We start from the raw sequence: 19,662 nt of genomic DNA on the forward strand, positions 1-19,662 counted from the left end.
TGTATATATGTGTGTGTATATAATATATATGTACAACATATTATATATATTATATATATATATTATACATATATATTATACAGTCCAGCCATGCAGAAAGTGCAATTCAACGCACTTTTCCCCTCCCCCAACCCCCACTCACATACCACAGAGAGAAAGCTAATTCAGCCACCACATTAAAAAAAAAAAATCGTTATTCCTCAAAAGAAGCTGTTTAGCAGTCACCCATGTTTTGGTTCAGCATAACATTATTTTCAGTCATCTTCGTGGTGTTGACAAATTCCTTAACCATCCTGGCTGGTGACTACAAGCAGCGGCTAACGCGGGGCAGAAGGCACAGCCAGCTGTGTTCTAGAAGAAATGAAGACTCCAAACGCCAAGGAGCAGCCAGGGCTCTCCAGGAGAGAGGTGTGTGTGTGCAGACGGTGGAGGGCGCGGGGGGTGGGGGGGGTGGTTCTTTCAGGTGGAAGGAAGGACAGACAGATCACCCGCAGGTGTGAGCGCTCAGCACCCTTCTGGGGTGGAGGAGGGAGGCAGAGTCTGGAAACAGGCGGTCAGTCAAGTGAGCGGAAGCGGGTCTTGGATAAGTGGGCTTGCGAGCACAGGGCTGAACCGGCGAGCACACCGGCGGGGCAGCGGAGATCACGGGGACGGGTGGATTAGGGGCCGCGCCGGGGGGAATGCAGTAGGGAGAGGAAGCCCGGGCCCGGACCTGGGGTGCATCTCGGATGCTGGGGAGTCGGGACACCTCGCAGGGGTGTCAGTTCAGAGTGCGCAGCTCGGGCGCGGGACAGGCTGAAGGCCGGAACGTCTGGCCCCTTCCTGAATGTGTCCCGCCCCCGCCCGAGGGAAATTCTGGAACCCGTTTTTCCCGGAGCTTAAGAGCAGCTGGAGAAAAGACCCCGGGCGGGGGGCGGGGCCAAGACCGGCTCCTGGCAGCCGGCCAATGGGCGCCGCCCCCGCGAGGCCTCGTCCCCGCCCCCGTCCGGAGCGCACGGGCTGGGCGGCGCAGACCCAGCTTGGGACGCGCGGTCTCGGCGCTGTGGCCATGCCTGGCGGCACCTTAGCGGCTATCCTGAGCCCGACACAACCCCGGTAGAAGACTCCTCGGGCCCGACTGGCCCGGCCATGCAGCTAGAGACGCAGGACGCGCTGTACGTGGCGCTGGAGCTGGTTATCGCCGCGCTGGCGGTGGCGGGCAACGTGCTGGTGTGTGCCGCGGTGGGAGCCTCGAGTGCGCTACAGACCCCCACCAACTACTTTCTGGTATCATTGGCGACGGCCGACGTGGCCGTGGGACTCTTCGCCATCCCCTTTGCCATCACCATCAGCCTGGGCTTCTGCACGGACTTTTACAGCTGCCTCTTCCTCGCCTGCTTCGTGCTGGTGCTCACACAGAGCTCCATCTTTAGCCTCTTGGCGGTGGCTGTCGACCGGTATCTGGCCATTCGCGTCCCGCTCAGGTGAGACGAAACTTTCTTGCCTTGGCCGGGTTAAAGTTCTATAGAGGGGCGCCCTCTCCAGGCCCAAGGTTTTAGTTTCTGGGATCCCAGATGGGCCAGATTAGGAGCACGCTGAGCACTGGGGTGGAGGTTGCCAGCCATCATCACCCGCGATCCTTGTTCTGCCGGCTATCAAGACCCTCTTGGAGTGGCAGAATAGGCCACTGACTGGGCGCCCTTTTGGCGTCAGGGATGCTCTAGTCGCTTCTAGTTTAGGGGATCTGCCTTAGGACACCCTTAGGGGCTTTTGGGAAGTGCACGTCCGAAGAGTTACCTGCCAAGGGCTCAGAAAGCTCTTAGCGTCCTTAAAGTTGGTGGTTGCATCTCCACTGTGCACATTCCCGGCCCTCTGGAGAGACAAAACTGTTGCCCGGAGTCGGGCATGCGGATCAGAGCAGCTGCCAGACGTGGTCCTTTGCGTAAAGAGCCCGGAGAAGCTTCAGCTAAAAAATGAGACAACTTTGGACGCTAGAATTGGTATTTTTAGAGGGGCATAGGACCAACGACACAGCTTTAAAATGTGCCTACTTCGAAATGAGGCAGCCAGGCTCAACTCTGTTGGTAAACTCTAGGAACACTGGTCCCTACTAGCTTCGCGGTGGCTCAGAGTATTTCCAGACATTTTAAAGAGCTACTGTGCTTACTGGTTCACTGAGCACTGACAAGGCAGCCTTAGAGCCTCTAGCCCATTGTGTAACCTTATTTGTATACTGCTGCAGTGCCAGGAGCTTGAAGAGGCCCGGAAAACTGGTGACTGTGCCCTGTTCACTCTTTCTCAGAGTATGCCTAAATCACTTTCTCCTTTTTTCCACGACGAGAAACCAGGATCCAGGGCAGGGAGCCAATCAGTTGGGGAAGTGGCTCCCACTTGTAGCTAATAAATTTAGAGTTGAGTTTGCTGATGCTTGTTAGTGCCTGGGCCCTTTAGCATTAATGAGGCGAGCTTCGGATCTCTTTAGATTTGGAGCTGAGATGAGGAAACTGAGTCACAGGAGTAGAAGGAGAAAGGCAAGAACTCAGTGAGCTCTGACCGTGTGTGCCTGGCAACTCCAATTAAATGTATGTGCTTTAATCCCCGAACCATCCAGAGGACAGACGCTGTTGCCTGCATCCTGTAGGTGAGGGGCTGTAACCCAGGGAGATGAGGGTCTGGTTCAGGATGCTGTGTCTGGCAGAGTGTCACTGCCACCCACCTGTCTCACAGGGCTGTGCATGGTACCAGTGTTTGAGAGATGAGAAAAGGAATCCTCCTGCTGTTTCTAGAAGAGGATCCTGTTCGTAGAAAGCTGGTGTTTATAAATGTGTTTGGGGAATTGATTGGCAGAAAGCTCCTACAAGCTCTTGCTATAGGCAGGTGTGATGAGTCTGGTGCCCATGGCTCGTGTCTCAGGTCCCAAATGGAATAGGAAGCCCCTGCTTGTGCGTGGGTGGGTTGCTCCACATCCACTGCCCTTGGCATCTGAGTAGGAGGCTTCACACACATCCCATCAGGTGTGCTACAGCCCAGGGATTTCTGGGCCCGCGGCTGCATAGCGTTCTGTTTCCTTCATTCTTGTGGGTCTGCGCTTTTCTCTTGCCTCCCATTGTAAGTGCTTGGTGGCCTTTTGAACTCTTTTTCCATTGAGCAGTCACATGCCCCCAGCTTGAGTTGCCCCATCTAGGGGAAGCCCTTCGGGCTTGCCCCTGGAAGAGCCCCAAATACACAGTGCTCACCCAGGATCGGCTCCAAGAATCTCTCGTGTCACGTGACTTGAGCAGGAAGTTCCGTAAATGTTTAAATCTGTTAGTTCTTGTCCTGGGTTTTGCTGGGCGGGTCTTGAAGAAAGTGGGTGTGGGTGTCTTAAGGGGAAACAGATGTGAATCACTGGCTCTTTACTTCTCCTTTGCCTCTGCTAAGGGTGAGGGGCCAGTTGGGGGTGAAGGGAGGGAAAAACAACTTGGTGCCCATTCCCACCCTCAGGCCTGTCCTCCGGGGTCTGGAAGTTTGCACAGCAGTCTCTTCCACACTCAGGCGGGTGTTGAGTGTCGAACCTGTCCACGCCACTGTGGCAGATTGAGAGGCATACTGGGTTCTTATCCTTCCTCTAGCCTTCCTGGAAGATGATGTGTGTCTTGGGCCTCCTGCGCTAAGCAATTCAAAGCAGCAGGTTAAAATGTAGATTGCTTTGAGCTGAACTCTGTGGCAATGTGGCTGCAGTTCCAGCTACTCAAGAAGGCTGAGGCTGGGGGGATTGCTCAAGCCCAGGAGTTCAAAGTTCAAGGTAAATTTGGGCAAGCAAGACCCTCCCCCCCCCAAAAAAAGATGCAGATTATAGGGCACATTTGGGTTTGCTGGGTCAGAGTCTGGGGTAAGGTGTATATAGGTTTCTAGCACTAATATCTAACCCGGGTCTGTTACATCAAGCTTGAGAGCCCTCCAACTGTCAGGCAGGTTTTGAATTATGCTTCTCTTTTTTGATATGGTGTGAGTTACCCCAAACTCTGAGTTGGTTCCGAACCTTCCTTGGGGCTGTGGAGCTACAGGTGGGCATCAGGACAGAAGGGCCCTACTAAGGATTGGGGTGTAGTGGTCAGGCATGTGATCTCAGCAGTCAGGAGTCTAAGGCAGGAAGATAATCACTAGTTTGAGGCTAGCTTGAGGCTACAGAGTGAGTTCCAGTCCCAAGCCAGCCTGTGCTGCAGTGGGAGACCCTGTATCTACATTCATACATACATACATACATACATACATACATACACACAGGGATTAAGATCACATACTTCTCTGCCAGAGGGCTAGAGTTCAGTTCCCAGCAACCCACATCTGGTTGGCTTTTACAACTACTTAGTACTTTCAGCTCCAGGGATCCAAAACCTTCTGGCCTCCCTGGGTACCTACAATTGGACACACACACACACAACACTTAAAAAAATAATTAAAAAAAAAAAAAGATATCCTGTTTAGGAGGCAGTGTTTCTCTCACAGGAAGCCAAGCAGTGAGTAGGCGAAGGCCAGTGTGTGACACCCAGGGTGTGAGCACCCAGGGTACGCAGGGTGTCAGCACTGAACGCTCACTACTTAGCTAGGCACAATTCTTACCCCGGCAAAACAAACTCTTAGGCTTGACTCTGTGGCTCGGATGGTGTCATGTTGTAGGAGCCGCTGTGGCTCTGATGGTGCCATGCTGTAGGAGCCGCTGGCTCCCATGGATAGCTTCGGTTTTACTAACATGAAGGGATGTGGCAGCCTGAAAAGGGGAGTTCAGAGGCAATGCTAGGCATAAAAAAACGATCCTCTTGTGCTCATTTGAAAAAGAGCAGACTGCTTGCATCAGGCCCTGCCCTTTGTCCTTATCGTGAGGGGTGCCCACACAGACTGTTCTGCCTTTTGCCCTGGTGGAGACTCCTGTGCTGGGAACTTTCCAGCGTGGGCCGTGCTAGCGATAGACACGCAGAGTTGGGGTGTGCGCTGGTGCCTGGAGGTGAGCCACAGCAGCCTCTGGCTCTCACTTCATCCTTGCTGGTTCCGGTTGGTTCCCACAGGAGTACTTCCTCCTGCAGAGCCTGATCCTGTTCCCCTTCAAGCTCTAGCCAAATTAGAGCTGACTCACTCTGAGGGCCCTCCCTCCCCTGCTCACTGGACTCAGTTTCTCCTTTGACCCTGCTTGACTCTCTAGAAGGGCTGACAGGACCAAAGGTTCTGAAGGACAAGGTATTTTGGAGGGAGATGTGCTTACTAGATCATCAGAATAAAAAGGCCATGTTCATTCTTCTTTCTGTTTTCTACCACACTGAGGCCCTGTGTGTGTGTGTGTGTGTGTGTGTGTGTGTGTGTGTGTTACTATGTTCTGTCTGCCTGAGAAGAGTACAAAATGGAATGGACCAGAGATGGCAGATCTATGTGGAGTTCTCTGGTAAGATGTTAGAAGAAAAACTGTTCCATCTATTTAGGAAAAAAAAAAATGTTGACCTGCTCAGGAGCCCCTGGACTCAAGCCTGAGTAGTAGGGGCTATAGCAGTGCACCATTCAGCTTATTTAATACGCTTTAATGAAGGAAATTGTTGTCATAGGCTCTCTCGAAGGCCTGAAAGGGATAGCACGGTACAGGGCTTGGGGATGCTGGGAAAACCGGGCAAGCATCAGGTGCCATCGGCTGAGGGCAGGTAGCTACAGATTCTGGGGCGTGGCCTGCAGGCCTTGGCTCCTGCTCTAAGTGCAAGCCCAGAGTTACCCAGAACTGGGCGTAGCTTTGTTTATCCTCTTTTGTTGTTTATCCTTGGTTGTTTGCACACAGGTCTCATTCCATCTCCAGGGCTGGACAACAACCTTAAGGCAGGCAGCAAGTGCCATCTTGGCTCTTGTCTGGCAGGGTCTCCATCAGGGCCAACATGGCAGGCAGTGGGCTGGGTTGGGGGGCCCTTCCACCCATCTTAAAGCCAGGCTGGATCTGAGGCCTCACACTTAGAAGGGCTCAGGCTACGGGAGAAGTCAGGCCTGAGGTAACCAGGTGGTTATCTGGAGAGCGTGGAATGTTCAGGCCTGAGGTGATGGAAGTGAGGTTGGCAAGCACTCTGGCTATCACAGTTTCCCCTGAGTGACTGGAGGAGACAGGTCCCTCTGGTCATCATGGGCTCTCCCCTGAGCCCTGATCTGTGCTCAGAATGGTATAGCCACTGTATGTACGGTAGCTATTCTGCTTGCCTGGAAGGGCTGTGGCCCAAGGACAGCCATGTCTGGAAATGGTACTTGGCTTTGCAACATAGACCATATTCTACACCTAGTTCTGAAGGGCATGGGCTGCTGCCTGCAGCTGTCTGGAGAATGAGCCGGTGGGAAGTGTGTGACGGTTATTCTTGGTTGTCAACTTGACTACATCAAGAATGAACTTAAACCCAAGTGCCTGGGTACACCTGTGAGGGAGTTTTTCTTAATTAAATCATTTGAGGTGGGAGGATCCACCTTTAATCTGGGCCACACCTTCTGCTGGCAGCCTGAATCAAGGACATGGAAGAAGGAAGATGACTGTCTGCTTGCTCTCAGTCTTGCTGGAAGTCCACTTCTTCACTGGCCTTAGAGCCTACTGCTTCAGCATCTACTGAAGACCAGCTGAGACATCCAGCCTTGAGGACTGAACACTTGTTGGATTCTTGGGTCTTGCGGCGTTGGTAGACAGCCATTGTTGGACTAGCTGGACCAGAGCTTATAAACCATTCTATAAATTCCCTTTACATATGTGTGTGTTTGTACACACACGTTTATGTGTGTGTGCATGTGTGTATGTGTTCATATGTTCATTCTATAAGTTTTGTTCTTCTAGAGAACCCTGACTACTAATGCTGAAAGACAGGAAAATTTTTCTCAAGACAGTCTGCATTCCTTTCTTTTTTTTCTGAGACAGGGTTTCTCTGTGTAGCCCTGGCTGTCCTGAAACTCACTCTGTAAACCAGGCTGGCCTCGAACTCAGAAATCCACCTGCCTCTGCCTCCCAAGTGCTGGGATTACAGGCGTGCACCACCACTACCTGGCTCTGCATTCCTTTCATAAACACAGGGTCTGCAGCCTTGCAGGTTCCCTCCTCATGGCCACTAGCAGGATTCAGTCTCTTCTGCTGTGCCCCACCAAGAGCTGTCTGAAGATATCTGAAGCATGTGCTCGGTTGTCTTGTGTGCTGGAGTTTTCTAGTTGTGAACGGCAGCCACACAGGGCTAGTCTTGAGAGCTTGGTGGAGCAGGCCTGTCAAAGATGAGGCTCAGAGTTGTTAGTTGGCCTGGGATCACCCAGGGCTACATGAGCCTGCTTTCCTAGGAGCCCCAAACAGCACACGGACAGCTACAGGGAAAGAACCCAGAAACCACCAAGGTTCTGTAAGCACTCTTTGATGAATGGTAGGTGAATGAGGGCACCGGCGTATTGCGACGTGGGCCCTGTAAACATTGCATGCAACAGACACGATGCCAGGCAGCTGACGTGCAGTGTGACTGTAAGAAGCAGCTGTATTTGGTCCAAACATGCTTGGGCTCAGAGCTCCTTAGCACCTGAAGGACTGTGGGATCTTATCCTTGCCTCTAAGATGCTCCCCTTCCCACCATGTAGCAAACCCAGACGGAGGGGCTGGGGAGGCAGAGCAGTAGTGTGGGGCAGGCAGGTCACAGTGGGCCTTGCAGGCTCCCTGGGGTGCTCAGGTTTTGCCCTAAAGGTTCCGGTGGGCCACTAAGGGACCTAGGAGGTGTGTGTGAACACAGAAAAGGGTACAGAGGGGAAGCAAGCACACCCCCTCTTTGAAGCAGTTCTCCCAAATCAGTTTTCTCACCGTACCTCCTCCTGCTGGCTCCCAGACCGAGCCTTGGTTGTGTGCTGCTATCTTCTTTACGTTTACGTATTTGTGCGTGTTTATACATGCCAGGGTGTGCACGTGGAAGGCAAAGGACAACTTGCCGGAGTTCTCTCCTTCTACCACGTGGATCCCAGGGATTGAGCTCAGGTCATCAGGCTTTCTGAGATAGGATAGCTCACATAGCCCAGGCAGGACTCAAACTCAGGATCCTCTTGTCTCTACCTCCCAAGTGGATGGGCTTATGCACATATGCCACTGTACTTGGCTAGGATTGACTTTTAGAAAGGTTGTTGGATTTGGTGGAGTCTTTCATTGGAAAAGTGGACATAGTCAAAATGTTCCTACCCCCTCCTCCATCGCTGGATCTCAAGCTCAAGATGGGGTAGGGAGAGAGGCCACAGCACCTGGGACTAGAAGGAGCCCAGAAAGTGGGGGTACAGGCTGCCACTCCCCATTTGTTCTAAATACCTTTCCAGTCCCTGCTGGTTGTCCAACTGGAGCCTCTCATCCCCCACTATTTGCATTTCTAAGTGAAGACTCCATGGTCCACCACCTTATTTCTGTAGAAACTGAACAAATCTCTTTGTTCTCTGATTGCCTCTGATTCTGTTTTTAGTATGCTTATGAATTTATTTTTGTGTTTTTACGGTCGATTCATTGTGGTTTTGTGAGTCCAGATAAGTAGGTGAGACTCATAGGCCAATGTAGAATTATTTACTTATTTCTTTAGAGGCGGTGCCTCCTAGCCCATGCTGGCCTTGGGCTCATCTCTCACTTCCTCCTGCTCCTGGGTGCTGGAGTTACAAGTGTGTGACAACGCACATGGTTTATGGGTGTTGGGCGCTGCATGATGCTTGGTAAGCATGGTACCAAGGGATCTGCCTCCCAAACCGGGATGTTATTTCCTATGAGTGTGAGATAGAAAGACAGGGAGACACAAGGTCTCATTGTGTAGCTTAGGCTAAACCTGAAACTTGGAATCCTCTTGCTTTTTCCTCCCAAGAGCTGGGATTACAAACGTGTTACTACCATGCCTGGTGCAAATGCAGATTTTGTTTTTATTTTTAAAACTGTTTTATTTTAATCTTATGTGTTTGTATATTTTGCCTGCATGTATGTACACACACTACATTCATGCCTGATGCCTGCCAAATCTAGAAGAGGGCGTTGGATCCCTTGGAATTGGGGTTCAGAGGATTGTTAGCAGTCATGTAGGTGCTTGGAGTCAAAGATGGGTCCTCTGCAAAAGCAGCCAGTGGTTTCAACTACTGAGTCATCTCTCCAGCCCCTCAAGGGTAGAATTTTAATTAGGAATTTAGTTATGGTAGATCTTTTTTTTTTTAAATTAATTAATTAATTTTTTTACACTCCAGATTTCATTCCCTCTCTGCCCCAGTCCACCCTCTAACTATTCCACATCCCATACCCTCTCCCCATCCCACTGTCTCCACATTCTGACTGCACGAGGATGTCCCCACCATCCACCCCCCACGTTATGATAGATCTTTATTTTAAAACCACTGTGGTGGACAGCTGGATAGACTGAAAGGGACAAGATCATTTAAAGCCAGGTGTCATCCAGACAAGGAAGAAAGAAATGATGACTGTGGCAGAGGCCATCTGGGTGTACTGGAGATAAGTGACAGCTGAACATTTATTTGTACCTGGAGAGAAGGCCGCAGCAGTCTGAGAGTTTGGAAAGAGAGGCCCCAGGTAAAGCCATACCACCATCCAGGAGATCAGGACAGCAAGGAGCCTAAAGCCAGAGATGGACCCACATCCAGCTAGTGAGCCAGGCCTAGCAACATGGCTGGTCAGGGGTAGGCTAGGTGGGAGTGTGGGTGCTGTTACTATAGATTGGTAAGTAACTGGTCATCGAGGACTAGCAGACCTAATGGGCAGTGTTGAAGTGGTGTGCTTGTAGCTGAATATGAGAATGTAGGAGTCAGGTTCACAAGGGCTTGGTGACATGGGTAGAGTTTGGTTGGAGAGAAGAGGGAGCCCAGGGCAACTCCCAGATTTCTGGGCATCTATATGGTACTGATTTGAAAGGTAGGACGAGCCAGGCAGTGGTGGCACATGCCTTTAATCCCAGCACTTGGGGAGGCAGAGACAGGCAGATTTCTGAGTTCGAGGCCAGCCTGGTCTACAGAGTGAGTTCCAGGACAGCCAGGGCTGTACAGAGAAACCTTGTCTCTGGGGAAAAAAAGAGAAAGGTAGGACGGACGCAGGAAGAGGTATTTGGAAGCTTGTGTCCCAGCATGCTTCATGCCTAGGCTGAACCCACAGGCTGGGAAGTATAGTTGGGTGTGAACTATGAAGAGGTTGGGGCTCCCCAGACCTTCCCTGTTTGTGTTCATCCCCTCCTGCTTTGTTGGAGCCCAGCACTGACTCTTTACTCTGTGCAGGCTTCCCTCTTACATTCCAATGCCTCCTCTTTGGTTTACTGCCTATATAGCTTCAGGCCCACCAGCCACAAACTTCCCAGTGACTTTCTGTGTAACATCTGGCTCCATTGCTGATTTCAACACCGTAGCTCCATCTGGCCCTGCTCACTCAGCCCTGGGGCCTTGGGTCCACCCAGTACAGCCTCCTCCATACTCCCTTCCTTGTGTCTGCCCTGGATTCCAGGACCCCTCACCTCTTGGAACTTAATGTTCTGAGGCCTCTGCGCATGCCTCTGTGGCCTCCGGGGCCTGGAATGTTAGGTACTCTGTTCCCTGCTGATTCGTCCTTGTGCACACTGTGTCCCTTAAAGTGACTGTCTCCTTGGGAGTCCTGGAGTTCCTGGGTAGTTCCCTGCAACTTTGCAGCTATTTTCTTTGCTACTTGTAGCTAGTTAAGCTGTTTCTGCCCTGTAGATGGACCAGCTTGTGGTCAATAGATCAGAATCCTATATGGAATGTTCTTCAAGCTTGTGGGAGAAGCTTGAAGAAGTAGAGGGAATGGGTGGGATGATTAGCTATACTGCAGAAGACTAAGGCTCTCCTCTCTCTGGCATTTCCAGAAGTCTAGCAATATAGCCTGCTTCATAGCTGGATGTGGCTCCATCTCTGGCTTCAGCCTCTTTACTGTCCCTGCCTCTTGGTTGGCGGTGTGGCCTTACCTGGGGCCTCTCGTAAAACTCTCAGCCTTCCCCCCAGGTGCAAACATTCAGATGTCACTTATCCCAAACATGTCAATTGTCCTAGTTTTCCCTCTATTGCTGTAATAAAAATTGTGACCCAAACTAACTTGGGGAGGAAAGAGTTCCCCACGCCCCTGCCCCCGCCCCACACCCCTTCCCGCTGTTCTTCGAGACAGGGGTTCTCCATGTAGCCAGGAAAAAGTTTAGTTCATCTTCCAGCTTATATTCAGCCCATCACAGAGGAAAGTCAAGTGCAGGAACCCGGAGGCAGGAACTGAAGCAGAGACCACAGAGGAACACTGCTTAGTAGCTTGCTCAGCCTGCTTTCTCAAACAACCAGGACCACCTGCCCAGAGGTAGCACTGCCCACGTTGGGCTAGCCTCTCACATCTTCCCGTCTCCATGAAGTTGAGGCAAAAAATAAATAATAAAATAGTCACTCGAGGTTTGAGGTTAACCTGGGCTACATATTGAGTTCCAGGGCAGTCTGGACAAATTAAGACTGTTTCAAAAACAAAAAACAAAAACAAAAAAACAAAACCCAAACCCACCCCCCCCCCAAAAAAAAAAAACAAACAGACAGACAGACAGATACTGTCTTACCATGGAAATGTTTGTATTTACTGAGGAATGGAACTTGTGGACTAAATCTGCAGAAAGCTATCCCTCAACAGTTTGAGGCAGTGACAGGCCTCTGCACATGTTCACACAGCCACGTGCATTCAGGAAGTGCTCTGTTGTGGGGCTGAGGGCTCTGGAGGGAACCCGGGGTCTCATTAAAGTGCCTGTAAATCACACCCTAGCTCCTCAGCCACGGAAAGTGCTGTGGAAACCTGTGTTAAGTCGTAGCTGCAGCTTGGGGATAGGCTCCAGAGTCCCTGTTTATGAGCGGGCTCAGGCTGAATGGCCCAGGCTATGCCACTGCCCAGGCACTCTGAACAGGAAGCCTCCTGAGAGCTGGTGGCCTGTTTGAGCAGATGCTGTTCCAGAAGGCCAGCACTTGTTCTGCAGCCTGCGGCCCAGCCCCCTAGTCCATTCATTATGTAATCGACAATCACACACTTTTTGTGTGGCTCTTTCTACCAATCCCCTTAGCTAATGAGCTTTATAAGGGAGATCTGTGCACAGCTCTGAACACAGCAGAGAGCCTTGACCATTTGCCAGAGTCCCTGCGCACTTTCTCAGGGCAACCTTTAATGTAGGTTGGGCTTGTTCCTGCCTTGATTGGAAAGCAGCTTGCCTGCATGGGCTCCTCCTTGTTTGTCATGGTCTTGGGGTAGGCATCCTGACCTCGGTGCTGTCCCCCTCACCCCCCCAGCAGAACACCTATTAGCACAAGGGCTAGGGGCTGGAATGATGATACGTCCTTTCAGGAACATTTTGTGAAGATGGTCACAAACATGTGGACCTGAGGATGTTCTGAGGACCCTTGGTGCACAGGGAACCAGGTGTAGATTCTTCTGCAAATAATGGGGGCTAGTCTTCAGATGTTAGGGTTCCTAAGAATCAGCCCTCCCCATGTCCAGCTAGCATGGGGACACCCAACTTTTCTCCTTCCTGCTCTTAGGTCCACGTGCTGGGGTTTGCTTGTCATGGGGTGGTTGTGCCCTCTAAGTAAAGAGCCTGCATCTCTCTTTTCCTAGGGCAGTGATTCTCAACCTTCCTGATTGTGTAACTCTTTAATACACTTCCTCATGTTGTGGTAACCCTCAGCTGTAGCATTTCGTTTGCTACTTCATAACTATAATTTTACTACTGTTATGAATCTTAATGTAAACCTCTGTGTCTTCCAGTGGTCTTGGATCTCTGTGAAAGGATCCTTTGACCCCAGGGGAGGGGGGTCGTGACCCACAGGTTGAGAACCACTACCCTAGAGGATGGTAAGAGCCCTTTCTTCTGATTCCCTCCAGGACTTGGCAAGTGGCTTTTATGGGGGGGAGGGTTAGGGAGGATGGGGTTGTAAGATGAGCCCAAAAGGGCTAGGGGTGCCCCAGACGGAAAGTAACCTCTCTGGGCAGCATTGGCATCAATTCAGTGGGCTTCATGTTGCTGTGATTTAGTGGTAGTGGGCAAATCATTTACGCCTTCTTTCTGTACCTGTAGCCAGGGCAGGCAGATCCCTTCCCAGGAGGCTCAGGTTAGTGGGGTGTGTAAGTTTCAGGGCAGCGTGTGCCCAGAGGGAAGAGGCACGTGAGTTTGTTTGCTGAGGGGAGGATGCGGGTGCGCTTGTCTCAAGTTAGGTGTCTGGTTGTGTGGTTCAGGGGGCTCATAGCCTGGAGCACTGCCGGGTAGGGAGTGATTAGGGTCTGCCTGGAGAAATCAACGCAATGAACCCATGCCCAAGTACCATGGGTGTGTTACAAATGAATGTGTGTACTTCATCTTCAGCTAAGTAAGCTGCAGTGCTGGGTGTTTTCCTCAGGGCTCAAGGTCCCGCCTCTCCTTCCCAATCACAGACTGAGCATTCCCACTCCCTCCTCCCCTCTCCCCTCCACACCCCTTCTACCACCTAGCTCCAATGGAGATTCTCTTCCCTTCCCCAGGGAGGCTCCTCCCTCACCAGCCACTGACCCTAAACCTCAGGCAAGGACTTATCTACAGGTCTGGCCTGTCTTCTCTTCTGATCTCGCCCCCAGTCCCTGTAAGTATGAAGTCTTTCTCTCCACTGTCTTACTCTGGCTTCCTGGACCTTTTCCTGGACGCTTGATCACTCACCCAGCCTGGGTGTTGTGTCCCTTCACGCCGCCCTCAGTGCTCCTCCCCCTTCTCAGCTCCTGCTTCCACAGTCCCAGCCTGCAACCCGTCAAATAGTCAAATACAAAGTGGTGCCACCACCAAGGTCGCAAAGACCATTTCGCTCTTTGCCTGGCGAGCTCTCCTCCTCTCCTTCTTCAGCCTTGGAAGTGACAGCAGTCCTCAGAGAAGACATGGCCCCATGCCACCACACTATGCAGCCTTTGTCTTTAAAACCAGCCACTTTACCCTTCTGCCACCCAACAGGCAGCATCTCTTCACACAGGCCCTGCATCCTTCTGCCTTCTCAGCCTTAGTTTTCCCGACCTGTCCTTTCTTTTGGGAGATGATGGGGATTGGGGATAGCCTCTTATAGCTTATATTAGCCTCAAACTCCTGATCCTCCTGCCCCCACCTCCCACATGCTAGGATTACAGACATGCCACCACACCCACCACCCTGTTTTTTCTGTATCTTTTCTAGGGACCATCGTCATCAGCTAACTAATACCATTCTTCCCATGACCTTAATCTCTGTGCTTCTCGCCCTTAATCATCTGTTTCAGTGAATGTTAGGATATTGGGGAAAACCCCCTAGAAACCACGCATCAGCCTTGGCTCCTCCCCATCTTCTGTCTAATCCACTTTCAAGGCCTGTTGCTTCTGTTTCCAGGATCCATTGCATCATCTGGGCTGAAATCCTGGTCCCAGGGAGCATTTTCTTGAGTTTTGAAATAGTTCCATAGCTTCTCTGTTTCCTCTTGTCCCCCTGAAACTCAGTTGTTGTGGCCAGCTGACTCTCACAACATGAATAGTCTACTCTCCGGCTTGCAAGTCTTCCAAGGCTCCTGGTCTGCAAACTGTTTGAGAGAGGGCTGTTTTGCCTGGAACCCTCTCGCTGTTTGGATTTCTACCCCTCTCCTCCATTAGCTCTCCACTGAGATCTTCCAGGACGTCTTATACTGATGCTTGCCTTGTTTGTATCTTACGGTTGGTTATTGCTATCATGGTAGAGCATGTTATCATTCTAAAAGGATTGAGCCCACCCCAGGTCATAAGACATGTGTGTGTGCTTGCTTGTTTACTCTCTCTCTCTCTCTTCTATGAGCTAATGTTTGATGAAGGCAGAGATTAGGTTTCTGGTTCCTAGCAGAATGCACAGGACAAAGGTGGAGTGCAAACAATGGGACCTCGGGAATAGGGCCCACGGGGTCAGCTGTCCCCGTTGCTTCCCCGATACACTCAGCTCTTTTCCTTATCCAAGACAGTCTAGCATGAAACTTCCTCACATGGGCAGGATTCAGAGAACTTCGGATGTGAATGGATTTCTGTTGTGAATTATAATGGGAAGCTATTTCCATGAATACTGCTTTTTTTTTTAAAGGATATTTGTTTATTTAATTTTTGTTTGAATGCAAATGCACGGGCACAACATGAGTGTGTAGGTCAGAGGAGAATCTGAAGGACTTGGTTTTCTCCTTCCACCGTGTGGGTCCTAGGGTTCAACTCAGGCTGTCAGGCTAGGCAGCAAGTACCTTCATCTGCTGAGCTGCCTTGCTGATCCTAATACTGCCTTTGAAAAGGAAGTAAAACAAGAAACCATGGTATAGTGCCAAGAGCAAGGACCTAATAGGTGTATCTGCAATGAGACATTTAATTCCCATACCCTTCTCTCTGTGTCTTGTCTTTCTGTGAGGTAGCCTCACTTGGTCTTAAACTCACGAACTCTTGCCTCTCCACCTCAGCATTTCTTACCAATGTGTGCTGCCAAATTGCCTCTTTAATTCCCTCTCTCCCCAGACAGAGTTGCATGTAGCTCAAGATGGCCTTGAATTTTCTATGTAGCCAAGGATGACCCTGCCTGATGCTTTTACTTCTTTCTCCTGAGTATTGGGATTACATGCATATGCCAGCACACCCTGTTTCTGTCATGCTGGGGATCAAACCCTGGAGTTTGTGCATGCTTGACAAAATGAGCTCTATCTGTAGTCCCTTAATTTCCCGAAACAAGAACACAGAGCTATGAGGGTCTAGTCATTCAAAGATGTCGTGAAGGACCTAGGCTCTTTCCTTCCTTCTCTCCTGATAAAGGTTTTCTTGTCTTTCCTTTGACCCTCATGCTCACAAGATGGATGCTGAGGCTGTGGCCATGAGAGCCTGTTAGGAAAGTGTCAGTAGCAGAAGGGTGGGGGTGGTCGGCCAAGGGCAGGGCTCTTCTCAGGGGCTGCATTCCTGTTGGGAAGTCACACTTTCTTGAAGGTCCCTTGTAGTCTTGCTCTATGGCCTTACAGGCCAGAAGATCTCACTCCCCGACTTAGACCAGTCGCTGACAGAATGGAAATGCTGGGATTTCCTTATCCTAGATATCCCACCAAGGCAAGCCTGTAATCAACTGAACTAAATTAATATTGTTAAGTCTAAGGGCTAGAGATATGGCTTGGTGGTTAAAATAGCCCCCCCCCCCATGTTGGGGGCACCCACGTGGCAGCTCACAGCTGTCTGTAACTCCAGTTCCGAAGCTTCTGACAGACATACATGCAGGCAAAACACCGGTGCACATGAAATAAATACATAAAGAATTTAATGGTCAAAAGCAGAGCTTGTAGCACAGGCTACCTCATGGACAGTCTTCTGCGTGCCTAGCCTTTGTGGAGGCTTGTTGTTACCCTGCAGAGACTAATTATGCTATTGACACCCCTGGTGAGGCACTGGCAAGGAAACACATTTTTATGAGGGTTTCATCACTAGCCAAGAAAAATTCGGTGAGCAGCTGCGCTCAGCAGGCCGTCCTGTAGTAAAGGCCCTGCAACTGAGCTGCCCACTGCCGAGAGGAAGTGGCAAAGACAAACGATCACTACGCATGAAGCAGGCCTCAGTTGGCTTCCTCTGCAAACTGTACTGGTTCTCTGGCCTGTCCAGGCCACTGCGTCGACTATTCCTAGTCCACAGTTGCAGCAAAGCTAATGCTAGCAGGTAGCACATGAGGGATGTTTTCACAATGGCTCTTCTTTGAGAACTGGACTAAATACTGGGCAGTGTTAGGTCCTGGGGAACACCTTCAGCCGGATATGGTCTATCCTCGAGTTGTTATAGTTGAGGGGAAATGCATGTAACAAATTAAGGGCCTGCTATCAATGTTAATTTCCTAAGTTTCGGCAGCTCTCGGGCCAGCAGCTTTCTGTAGATGAGGCATTAACAGACCTGTGCTCTAGCTGTCAGCAGTGAAGCCAGCCATTATCTGCAGATGGGGAGACTGCTTTTCTTTTGTGAGATAAGATTGTGCTTTATGGCCTCAGCTGACCTCCGACTCAGGAACCCCTGCCTGCCTCAGCCTCCTGGCTGGAGGCCTGCAGGTGTGCATCCACCACAACCAGTTCTGAAGCAAACTTTTGGTGTTGAGAGAAATGATTCTTGTCAAAAGCTACAGGTAGTGCCACTGACTTCTCGGACCTTTGTTCAAGTGTTAGCTTGTGAGTCAGGCTTCTTATGCATGTCCCTTAAGATGCTGGGTTGTTTTGTTTTTTTGTTTTTTTGTGTGCACTGTCCATTCACTGGTTTATCTCAACAATCAAACAGTACCTTACTGGAGATCTGAACTTACCCAGGCTATTAAAAAGGGCCTCTAAGACATATAACCACCACTAAACAGAAATGAGTACTGACTCAAGAATGAGTGCCTTTTTTGTTTTGTTTTGTTTTTTAGATAAGGTCTCTCTATGTAGTGCTGGCTGTTCTGGAACTCACTCTGTAGACCAGGTTGTCTTCGAACTCACAGAGATCCTCTGCCTCTGCCTCCTGAATGCTGGGACTAAAGGCATGTGCTACCACACCTGGCTAAGAATGACAATCTTACTGCAATTGCTGCAGCAAAGCTGATGCATGCTCCTGTGTCTCTAGTATTAGGTGATGGCCATGGTACCCAAGGGTGAATGAACCTTTAAGGCTGGGAGAGCTGAAGGGCCGTGGGACACCAGCAGGGGTGGGCCTCTGGCCAAGGAATACCGTAAAATGACCAGTAACAGATGATGTTCTCTTGAACAGGTATAAAAGTTTGGTCACCGGGACACGAGCAAGAGGGATCATTGCTGTGCTGTGGGTCCTTTCTTTTGGCATTGGACTGACTCCATTCCTGGGTTGGAACAGTAAAGACAGTGCCACCAGCAACTGCACAGAACCAAGGGATGGCATCATGAATAAAAGCTGCTGTCCTGTGAAGTGTCTCTTTGAGAATGTGGTCCCCATGAGCTACATGGTATATTTCAACTTCTTTGGGTGTGTCCTTCCTCCACTGCTCATAATGCTGGTGATCTACATCAAAATCTTCATGGTGGCCTGCAAGCAGCTACAGCGCATGGAGCTGATGGACCACTCCAGGACCACGCTCCAGCGGGAGATTCATGCAGCCAAGTCATTGGCTATGATCGTAGGTATTTTTGCTCTGTGCTGGCTCCCAGTGCATGCCATCAACTGTGTCACCCTCTTCCATCCAGCCCTCGCCAAGGACAAGCCCAAGTCGGTGATGAATGTGGCCATCCTCCTGTCACATGCCAATTCAGTTGTCAACCCCATCGTCTATGCCTACAGAAACCGAGACTTCCGCTACAGTTTCCATAAGATCATCTCCAGATACATTCTCTGCCAGACTGATACCAAGGGTGGGAGTGGGCAGGCTGGGGCACAGTCTACTCTCAGTCTGGGCTTATGATCTAGGCTCTGGCCTTTTGGAGAAGAAGGCTTAGAATAAACAATGGGACTAGACACAACTGGCCGATCCTCACTGTGAAAGGCAGCTGCACCTCTCAAGCAAATGGCCCACCTCCCCTGAACGCTTGTCTGGAGCTACGCAAGTCTGGCTAATGTGCACATGCAATTTGGAGGCTCCAAAGCTAACAAATACACTTATGAATCTATTCAGCTGCTCTTACTGTGTGGTAGCTTGAACTGATTCCGAAAAACTGTTTATTTTTAAGAATCTGCCTCACTCATAGTAGAAAATGACTGAAACTTACCTTACTGTGAAACACTGTGAACTATTATAATGTAAGTATTTTTCACTTACAGGAATGGAAAAATAAAAGTTGGCTCTACTAATGTATACTTGTTCCTGGGACAGCAACTCAGAAAGCTGATGTATAATTCTTTAGTCAAGATACTGTAGTAGTAATTTAGGGAATGATACTATCCTAAGTTTTGAAGTAGAATTATAACAAAATAATTTAAGTTCAGTGTTTTCCTTGCACACAAAACACTAGAGGTAGAAACTGGAGACATGGGGTCCTTCCTCTGCTGGAATCCTGCTTTAAGGCTAGATACTGGGTTTTGCTTCTCTCCCACATTAATGTTTATTGGAGCCAAAAGTGCAAAAATTTTACTAAGCAAAATCACCTAAATGTGTATTATACTCGGTAAAATAAAACTTTAAAAAGTGAGCTCCCAGCACTCACTGGCTTCTTATACCTAATGTGCTTACTGTCTGTCTGCACCTTCCTTACCCTGAGGGCTTTTAGAGAGGTAGCTCATACTGAGTGCAAGTCTCTCTACTAGCAGAGAAATCTTCATTTTTCTTTGCTTCAACTCAACACAATGCTCGGCCAACCAGAGAACATTGCAACATGCATTGGGTTTTTATTCAGCAGCTCTTCACTAATGCTTTGTGTTTTGGGGTACCACAATTGGGGTTTCCCTAGGCTATGAAGTCACCTACTCCATCTTCTACCTCCTCAGTTCCTAAAAGGATGACTATTCAGAGCGTCAGGAAGTCCGTGGCCCTCCAGGATCTGCTGTCCCAGCCTTTCCTCTTGGGTCCTTTTCCTGGGCTTTCATCATTGTCACTGAGCCTTTGTTCTCCTGGGCCTATCTTATCTCTCCAACTCCACTCCTGGTACCTTTTGAAATTCCTAGTAGGATCCAGTTTCCTTCCAGGGCTTCAGTGTGTTCTTTCTCCTGCTATACAGCCTAGAAATGCTCACAAAGCAAGCCTAGCTCCC

The 19,662-nt window shown here is 50.0% G+C and overlaps 1 protein-coding gene across 1 annotated transcript; it reads left to right on the forward strand.

The window, feature by feature from the left end:
- The first annotated feature begins 965 nt into the window (after window positions 1–965).
- On the forward strand, window positions 966–19,112 carry Adora2b (adenosine A2b receptor). The gene is made up of 2 exons (XM_031350705.1): window positions 966–1,463; window positions 17,717–19,112. The coding sequence occupies exons 1-2, from the start codon at window positions 1,129–1,131 to the stop codon at window positions 18,378–18,380; spliced, it is 999 nt and encodes a 332-aa protein (XP_031206565.1). The 5' UTR covers window positions 966–1,128; the 3' UTR covers window positions 18,381–19,112.
- Window positions 19,113–19,662: the final 550 nt, after the last annotated feature.

The sequence above is a fragment of the Mastomys coucha genome, unplaced genomic scaffold (assembly GCF_008632895.1).
Source record: "Mastomys coucha isolate ucsf_1 unplaced genomic scaffold, UCSF_Mcou_1 pScaffold5, whole genome shotgun sequence".
Classification (NCBI taxonomy): Eukaryota; Metazoa; Chordata; class Mammalia; order Rodentia; family Muridae; genus Mastomys; species Mastomys coucha.

Excerpts from the sequence above, each read along its gene's own strand:
- Adora2b (XM_031350705.1), top strand. The coding sequence starts at position 1,129 with ATGCAGCTAGAGACGCAGGACGCGCTGTACGTGGCGCTGGAGCTGGTT. Across the intron at positions 1,464-17,716 it reads GCCATTCGCGTCCCGCTCAG|GTATAAAAGTTTGGTCACCG; the intron begins GTGAGACGAAAC and ends TCTCTTGAACAG.